Here is an 8,484-nt window from a genome sequence, read left to right on the forward strand (position 1 = left end):
GGGCAGGCCGGCAGCGGTTCCCTCCAGCCTCTGCCCTGCCCCGCCGCAGCCACTGCGCCGAGCTGAAAGCGCCCCACCTGCCCCGGGACCACGCGTCGCTGCCCTCCGACCTGCAGCTCCGCAACCTGGCGCCAAGCCCGCGGGCCGAAGGTGCGTCCCCGGCCCCAGCCTGCCCTCCCCCGGAGGAGTCCCTGCTCTACGCGGGGCCAGGGCTCCTCACCTCCTCCTCCCCCGACAGCCGCGCAGGGACAGGCGCAGGACACTGTGCTGCTGGAGCCGGACAGCAACCTGGTCCTGACCAGCCTGGGTAGGGGCCGGGGCCGCGCCGCGGGGGGAACTGTGCCCCGCAAGGGGCTGGTGCAGCCAGGGCCCTTGCCCGCAGGTGCAGGGTAAGCACTGGTGGGCAAGGGGGAGCCTGCCCTGGGCCCAGCTGGCTGGAAGGGCCCTGACCAGGGGCTTTGTTGCCTTGCAGGTCTCGTCCGGTTGCCGATGGCCGGGCACCTCTACAAGGTTTCCAGCATGAGCAGCGACGAGATCTGGCTGTGAGCCCGTGGTGCGACACCAGGGCATCCAGATTCGTCCTGTCCTGGCACGATGCTGCAGGTCACTCGGGACCGGTTCCCAGATCCGGGGAGGTGGGACGGGCGGGTGGCAACACCAGAGCCTCCTACAGCACCAGGTTTCCCCTACCCTCTGACCCGGGGTCCTGAGTCCCTGCACCTCGCATGGACGAGTCTGCTGGGCTCAGCTGCTGGGCCAGGGGATGTTCTGGGAGTGGGGCTGGCCTGTGCTCCCAGCCACAGCCACAGGCTGGGAAAGGGCCAGGGGAGCAGGAGCGAGGTGTGCATGCAGCAGCCTTGGCTGCGGGCAGGTGGGAGCCCAGCTGTCTCTGGAGAGAGCCGAGCGGTGTTGACCAGCTGCAGAGGGTGGAGGAGAAGGATCACTCTAGCTCCCCACACCGGCGGGGCAGGAGGGCACAGGTTAGGTCCCTGTCTTGGGGGGGCACATGGGCTGGGGGCAGGCTTCCAACCTGGCTCTGGACACAGGTCCACCCTGGTGCCTGGGCACCAGAGGTCAGAGTCTGACCCTTCCTGTGACTGGGACTCGGGCTCCAGGCTGGACTCGTCCTCTGGGGGGCTCTTGGCACCGTGGGTCTGTCTCGGGCAGGCATTGTGGTGGGGGCTGGGGCCGTTGCATGCTGTAACCCCAGGTGTGGTTGTTGCAGGGGTTCTGGGCAAGTCCAGCTCTGCGCCCTTGCTCTGCTCTGCTCTGCTCTGCAGGAGGCTGAAACAGCAAGAGTCACCCCTGCTGCCTCCCTGCCTGCGCCTACACTGGCTCTGGGGTGGGACAGCTGCCAGGGGCTGTCCAGGCACCTGGCAGACGGCCCCTGCGAGAAGTGCACAGCGCAGGGAGACGGCGCCTGCAAGAGGAGCTTTGCTGAGGAATGACCCACAGGAGCTTTGTACAGGGCGTTTTGGGGAGATAGATCCCTTCCGTGCTCTTGGCTCCACTGGGCAGCTCTGAGCATGCTGGGGGCACACCCCAGGGCCAGATACTGCAGCATGTGAGGGCACTGGTGGAGACACCGGCAGACCCTCGCTGCCCTGTGCAGCAGCCCCACGGGCCCGAGCTGCTGTTGCTCTGGGCCTGAGGGGCTCTGAGCCATCCAGCCTCTGCTGCGCATTTTGCTTGTGGCCTTGCCTCTTGCTGCCCCCTTGCCCTGTGATTGTGCATCTGGAAAGACCCGTTCTTTCCTGCAGGATTCTTCAGCCATTTGCCATCTTCCTCATGTCCACATCAGCCCGGGGCCTTGGCATGGCTGGCCAAGCAGCAGGACCAAGGAGACATGGCCATTGTGGCTGACCCGCCCCTGGGTAGTTCATTAAGCTATGCATCCTGTTAGCTGAGTTGCTTCACGCAGCTGCCCCCTTAGCTGAGGCATGCGCCCGTGTAACATCTGCATCTTCAGCATACCAGCCTGTGCCGGGCTGCTCGGGCTGGGGCTGGAAGTTGTTCTGACCGCAATAAACCAGACTGCAGCGTGGCACAGCTCCGTGCTGATTCTTTCTCCCTCTTGCTGTTCAATCGTCTCCTTTACAAAGTGCAGCAGGACCCTGGCCCCAGTCTGCTGGAGTGGGTGTAAATAAACCGGGAGTACCTGCTCGGGCCCGTGTCTGCTGAGACTGGAGATGGGGCACATGTCATCTGGTGCCACAGGCAGGACCCAAGCAGTGCACAGGCTCCATCCTTCCTGTGGTGTCGGGGTCACTGGCTGCTCTGGTGCACCTTGCAGGTTCTACCAACCAGACCCAGGTGAAGCAAAGGAGCAGTTCTCCCTGCAGCTGCATGTTGCAGGCAGTGCAGCAGTTGGTCCCAGGGGAGGATGGGCATGATACTGCTGTCCCCATCCTCAGCATCTGTCTGGCTTGGAGCTGGCTTGCAGGTCACAGGGGAGGGGGAGCGAATACTGGATTGTTTGCCTGGCTCCCCAGAGCCCAGCTGTGCTGCAGCCTTGGCAGCGTTGTCTCCTTGGCGGACACTGCCCCTAGGGATGTGGTCTGTGCAGAGGTCCCATCACTGCCACCCCGCCCCCTCACCAGCGCCCCAGCAAGACAGCACTGCACAGCCACGCTGCACGGCTCATCAGCACTTTATTGGGATGCCAGAGCCAAGAGCAGGCAGCATGGAAGCTACTGGAGGCCTGTGGCCCCTCTTGAGGGGGGAGGGCTGGACCACAAGGCGAATGCCCGCAGGAGGTGGGCTCTGCCCTGGCTCGGGTGCTGACAGCACCGCTAGCCCTGCCATGGCTTCATTACACAAGCTCCTTCAAGGCTGGGTCCTGCAGGAACAAGCTGAAGTGAGCTCTGCGCAGCAGCTGCCACTGACCATGAGGGCATCCAGACACCCTGAAGAACCCGGAAGCAGGTCTTGTCTGAGGCTTTATTCCCAGACGCAGGCCTGAGCCAGGAAGAAAAGGCTTTGCCCTCAGCTGAAGCTTAGTATGTCTGCCTCTGGCACTGGCTCAGGTGGGTTGGATGCAGGACTCCTGACTTGCTTTCCTTCTGCCAGAGCTTTGAAATGCTGCATGGAAAGGAGACAGCATGAGTGCAGGGACCTGCTCTGAGCAACTGAGCGCCTGGGTACACATCCTTGCAAAGCCCCTTCCCTGCCGTCATGACTGCCGTCCCTGAAAGCCATCCCACACTGTGCTGGGAACCCACAAGTCTCAGAAGCTGGTCTAAGCTGGCTGCTACCACAAATATCCAACAGGTCTAGGGCCTGGGCATGCTGCGATGTGGCAGGGGGTCAGGATAGCAGGTCCTGATTGCACCCTTTGGAAGCTTATCAAGCTCTTAAGGCAGGTGGCCCAACCACCTCCCTGTCTGCCTCTGCCCTCTTCATCCCAGTGACAGATGAAGAGATCCCTGGGGAGCAACAGCCTGGATGTCGGAGCAAGCAGGGTGGTACCTCAGTCGCTCATGCGGCCGTCACCGAGAAGAGTATGCTCCAAGCAAGGATTTTCCTTAGAGATGCGTCTGCTCAGCCTGATCGTTTGGCTGTGCCTGAAGCTGCATCCCCGCACCTGACGCCAGTTGTCAGGGAGGGGGCAGCGAGGCCCAGCAGCACCTACCTGTGAGTTCTTGAACTCCGAATATAGCGAGAAGAGGACATGCAGAGACTGGATCCGACTCTTGTAGACGGGGATGTCCAGGATTGCTAGGTCAGAACACTGTCCTCAGCACCACTGCGTGTCTATGCCTGGAGCCCTCCCCAAGTGCCAGCACTGTTGGCGTCCCCATTGCCAGCCAGTGTTTGGGCTCTGCAGGTTGCGGACTGTGTTCAGCTCTGGCCCAGGAAGGTCCTTCCCCACCTGCAAGCGCTGGCAGGCAGCCCCACTCTGCCTCTGCTGGGGCTGCACTTGGCTCCAGCCATCTCAAGCTTTTGCCGGCACAGTGCAAGTCAAGCAACAGTCATGGCATGAGTGCCAAGCAGGACTGGGCCTGACCCAGGGAGCCAAAGGGACACTGGGCACTTTCCCTGCAGAACGGCACTCCACTGGCGGCCCAAGGGCTAACTGCAGAGGCTCCGTGGCTGCTTTCCTGCATACCCTGGAACTGCAGCAGGGGAAGCCATCTCTCAGGGGGGGCCATCTTGCTCCCCCACACCAGGATCATGCTGGTCCAGAGAGGACCACATCCAACGAGGGGTCTGTGCTCAGTGCACCTCAGAAGCTGCCTCCTCCAAACAGCCAGAGCCCAGCTGATCGGAAGGAAGTGCTGCCTGCTCGACTCAGAACAGCACAGTGCTTTTTGAACAAGGCTAACCGGACCTTGTCGTGCATCCACAGGTGCATCTCGAGTAGAGCCAAAGAGGTGATCCTCCCCCTCTATGCGACACTGGTCAGGCCACAGCTGGAGTATTGTGTCCAGTTCTGTGCGCCCCAGTTCAAGAGGGATGTGGACAATATGGAGAGGGTCCAGAGGAGGGCCACCCGCATGATCCAGGGACAACAGGGCAGACTCTACAGTGAGAGACTGCGGGACCTGAACCTATTCAGCCTCCACAAGAGAAGGCTAAGGGGGGACCTGGTGACTGTCTATAGACTCACTAGGGGGGACCAGAGGGGTTTGGGGGAGACGCTGTTTCCCCTAGCGCCCGCTGGCATAACAAGGAGAAATGGGCACAAGCTGTTGGAGAGGAGGTATAGATTGAACATCCGCAAAAACTACTTCACCGTTAGGGCGGCTAGGAGCTGGAACCAACTTCCAAGGGAAGTGGTGCTGGCCCCTACCCTGGGGGTCTTTAAGAAGAGGCTGGATGCCCACCTAGCTGGACTCGTTTGAGTCCCATTTCTCTTTTTGGGGTTTTTGTTGTTCTCCCGCCCTGGCGGGGGGTCGGGCTAGAAGATCTACTAGGTCCCTTCCGACCCTTAATCTATGAATCTATGAATCTATGAACCCCCTGCTTCCCCCGCCCCAGCCAATCGTCGGCTCTGGAATGAGGGGCAGGGAGTCTGCCACCTTTAAGAGTGAGAGGAGACTGGGACTGGCAGTCCTTTACATACCACATATCATGTCAATGTACTCTGCCAGGCCACAGCTGATGTCTGCGGTGGGGAGGCTCACCTGAAAGGAGAAGGGACCCAGTTCAGTATGAACAATCTTCTCCTAAAAGCGTGTGCTGTGTTATCCCCGCACAGAACAAGCAGCATCTGGGCAGCAGCTACACAAGCTCTCCTCTGTGACCCCTCCTGGACAGATGCTTATCAAAGCCCAGTCAGCCCCGTGTGTGTCGGCATGTGAAGGTGCCAACGCATCCATTTGTGATGTGGGTCCTGCTTACCAAGCAGAAACTCACCAATGCGTTTGCCAGCTGTAGTCAATCCGATACCGTACCTTTCCCAAGAGTTCCTCAAATTCTGGAGACCATTCCTGCATCAGAGTATCGATGTCAGGCATTGGCCTGCAAGAGAAGAGAAACAAACCCCCGTGTAAACGCAAAATACAACAGCATTAGCTCTGCTGGGGACAAGGTTTCCCACTGATGCAGCTGAGATTAGTTTCCCTGTCATGCAGATACCTCTGCCCCCTCACCCGGGGGGAAGAAACCACAGGACGGACTGCTACAGCACACACGCTTCTTCCAAACTGTCTGCCTGTGGCAAAGATCTGGACTTGTGCCTTTGACCCACAGTTGTAAACTCTGGCCAGGAGGCTGAGACCAACCCCAGGCATGGCAAGAATGACCTCATCTTGTCTAAATAGTCCACTACTCCGGGGACCTATCATTGCAGCACGTCGTGCTGTGCATCCAACTGCAGGTCAGTGACATTCCTTCCTCCCTTCTCCTGGTCACACCTTTGGGAAGAGCTAACATGCATTCTGTGCCAAAGGAAGAAGCCTTTCCACTCAGTGTCAAAGTACTTAAACCATGGGGAAGACTTGTGATTAGACAGCTCACTATTACAAGTAAAGAACTGAGTACAGAGGGGTAATGTGATTTGTCGAGCATCGTGAAACATGCCAGTGGTGGGCTGGGGTGAAACCCAGGTGTCCTGACTCCCAGGCCCTCTCCTGAGTCATCTGCATGTCCCCTTTTTTTTAGCAAGATTTCCAGAACTGTCTGAATGACAAAGCAGGCAGGAACAAGATTTTGCGGAGTACCGGGCATTCAAATGGCCTCTCCTGCATGGCAGACAAGAAGGATCGTGGAGCGCAGATTGCAGTGGCAGGAGGGGGCAGAGTTCACCTGGTGTAGTGCACAGTGGCAGGTGGCTTGAAGCGATGCAGTTCACTTATGCTCTCAACCCAGTTGTCAATGGCCTTGGGATTCTTCTCAGCATTTTCCAAGCTCTTCACTTTTACCTGCTGCTGAAAAGAGAAGTGACAATCTGGAGAGACTGGCGTTGAGGCCTGTGGGCTTTGTTCTTGACTAGGCCAGGTGGTTTTGCTCCCTTAACAACTGCTCTATGCCATCCCATTTCTGCACATTAGTGCAAAAGAACAGCAGGGAAAGAACACAGTGACAAAGGCAGCAACAACCAGATGGGGGAGCAAAGTTCTGACAGAAGGAAACAAATGGATCCAAAGTCTATTGATGAGGAGGTGCCTGTGGCCAACTGCAAACATATCCAAGTGTCTGGGCTTAGGGGAAATTTTTTTCCAGATCCAAATCCTCATCAAACTAATCAGAACCCCCATGCAGGTTAGAAAGACACTATACCACACTTAGCATGGGATTAACAGCTTTCCTCCCTTGGCAACTTACTGAGACACTGTGCTGCTTTGAATTTTCTGTTAGCCAGAGAGTGAGCACCGTGGGGTCTGACTGCTTTGTAGACGGCTCATCCAGTACTAACAGCCCAAGGTTATCTGGTTTGCCATCAGGACGTGGAACCTGCAAATTCAGAAAGAAACCAGTTGTTTTTCTTCTGGATCCAAAGCGAAGGAGGTTGAAGGATTTTTAAAATGGGAAACTGTAGGTTTAAGGTTCAGGCTACAGAAGGAATGGATAAACCTGCTAATGTGTGACATACGGATGGCTTGAGCTGCCAGTGCAGCATTCCAGTTAAGCTACCCACTGCATACACACAGGAAGAGATGCAGTCTTTGCCCCTGGAACTTATGTCCTGTTTTAATGAAAGTCAATGCAGAACTGGTTGCATAGATATCCTACAACAACTTATGCACCAAGGGAAGTTGGGCAGGTCCCTACTCCTGCACTGGGCATGGCCATCTTGCTGCTGTTCCAGCAATGAGAAAAATCCAATGGTCTCCGCCTTCCTCTGCTAAGACAGTTCCTGCAGGAGATGGCACTGCTTGAAGCTGGGCAGGAGGACCTGCAGGGAAACCACTGACAATGCTGTACCTTTAAGAAGGCATCGATGTCACCAACAGCTGGAATGAAATCTGGGATGAAAGGCTGCAGCCTGTGCTCGAGCTCTATTGTTTGTGGGGTGTACCTGGGGAGAGTGCAGGGGGAGCAGACCATAGTCAAGTAATCAGCCAGGAAAGACGCTTCCTTCCCCAGAGGAAGATTCCCCTGCGTGCCCTCCACTCACCTCCTGATATACTGGAAGAGTTCTTTAATCTCGGCAGACACAGGCAGATAATCGTAATCTGCTGGGTTGTAGGCACTAAACAAAGAGAGGGATACTGCAGTGCAGTCTGCTTTGACAGGTTACGATCACGATGTCATGATACGTTATCTTGTCAAAGTGTGCAGAAGTGGAGAGCTGGCCGGGGCAGGAGGCAGAGGTGGAGGCACAAGCAGCAGGGGAAGCGAGCTCTTGTTCATGAAAGCTCGCGCCTCTGATTCAGCAAGTCTAAGGCGCGTCTCCACCCTGCGTCCCAGGGCACGCACTTGGGTGGCAGCAGGAGAGCCGGGGGCCCCATTTAGCTCCAGACAGACGGACGGGGAGGAGGTGGAGCCAGAGTCCCACCAGGGGAATTAAACCACGCTGGCTTACAATACCCTCCTGCCAGGGCAAGAAAGAAAGGAAACAAGGGCAGAGCAGATCTCCAAAGCCCTGGATGAACCGCATGGCAGAACCAGGCCGGAAGAGGTACGGGCAATGGCTGCGCTTGGGCGCCCGGGCCCGGCACCGAAACCAGCGCCTTGTTGCCTGAGGCTGGGCAGGCGCTCGCCCTGTGACCCCCAGCTCTGGGCGAGTCCTGGTACTGGGCGGCCGGGGCCCCCCTCGGCCTCGTACCCCTGCAGCGGGGCACCGTGCTCCTCCTCCTCCTCCTCCTCCTCCGAGTCCGTTTCCGACGAGTCCTCGTCCTCGTCCTCGTCCTCGTCCGCACTAAACCCTCGCGGGCCGGCCTGGTGGGATGAGGCTTTCTCCTAGAGACAGTCGGGACCCGGCCCTCGCCACAGCCCGACTCCCCCCACCCCCACCGGGCCCGGTCGGCAGCGCGGAGGTGCCGCGCGCGGGGCCGCAGCGTCTGCGGGCGGGGAAGGGCCCGGCCTCGTCCCCACCCG

At 58.3% G+C, this 8,484-nt stretch overlaps 1 protein-coding gene and 2 long non-coding RNA genes across 3 annotated transcripts in view; 2 read left to right on the forward strand and 1 right to left on the reverse strand.

Moving 5' to 3' along the window:
- The first annotated feature begins 6 nt into the window (after window positions 1–6).
- LOC109293723 lies at window positions 7–750 on the forward strand. Its single transcript, XR_002096377.1, has 3 exons — window positions 7–150; window positions 239–307; window positions 473–750. It is a non-coding gene; the product is annotated as an uncharacterized LOC109293723 (long non-coding RNA).
- A 43-nt stretch (window positions 751–793) lies between these two features.
- On the forward strand, window positions 794–2,046 carry LOC109293978. Its single transcript, XR_002096441.1, has 2 exons — window positions 794–980; window positions 1,281–2,046. It is a non-coding gene; the product is annotated as an uncharacterized LOC109293978 (long non-coding RNA).
- A 586-nt stretch (window positions 2,047–2,632) lies between these two features.
- Window positions 2,633–8,484, reverse strand: part of IFT46 (intraflagellar transport 46) — a 6,637-nt gene continuing 785 nt past the window's right edge. The window contains exons 2-10 of the mRNA XM_019511683.1: window positions 8,213–8,346; window positions 7,562–7,636; window positions 7,369–7,462; window positions 6,769–6,897; window positions 6,250–6,371; window positions 5,397–5,463; window positions 5,066–5,126; window positions 3,632–3,717; window positions 2,633–3,081 (exon numbers count right to left, since the gene is read on the reverse strand). Of these exons, the coding sequence (XP_019367228.1) occupies window positions 2,986–3,081; window positions 3,632–3,717; window positions 5,066–5,126; window positions 5,397–5,463; window positions 6,250–6,371; window positions 6,769–6,897; window positions 7,369–7,462; window positions 7,562–7,636; window positions 8,213–8,346 (864 nt within the window). The 3' untranslated portion in view covers window positions 2,633–2,985. The remainder of the gene's footprint in view (window positions 3,082–3,631; window positions 3,718–5,065; window positions 5,127–5,396; window positions 5,464–6,249; window positions 6,372–6,768; window positions 6,898–7,368; window positions 7,463–7,561; window positions 7,637–8,212; window positions 8,347–8,484) is intronic.

The sequence above is a fragment of the Gavialis gangeticus genome, unplaced genomic scaffold, assembly GCF_001723915.1.
Source record: "Gavialis gangeticus isolate Ggan-Ray unplaced genomic scaffold, GavGan_comp1, whole genome shotgun sequence".
NCBI lineage: Eukaryota > Metazoa > Chordata > Crocodylia > Gavialidae > Gavialis > Gavialis gangeticus.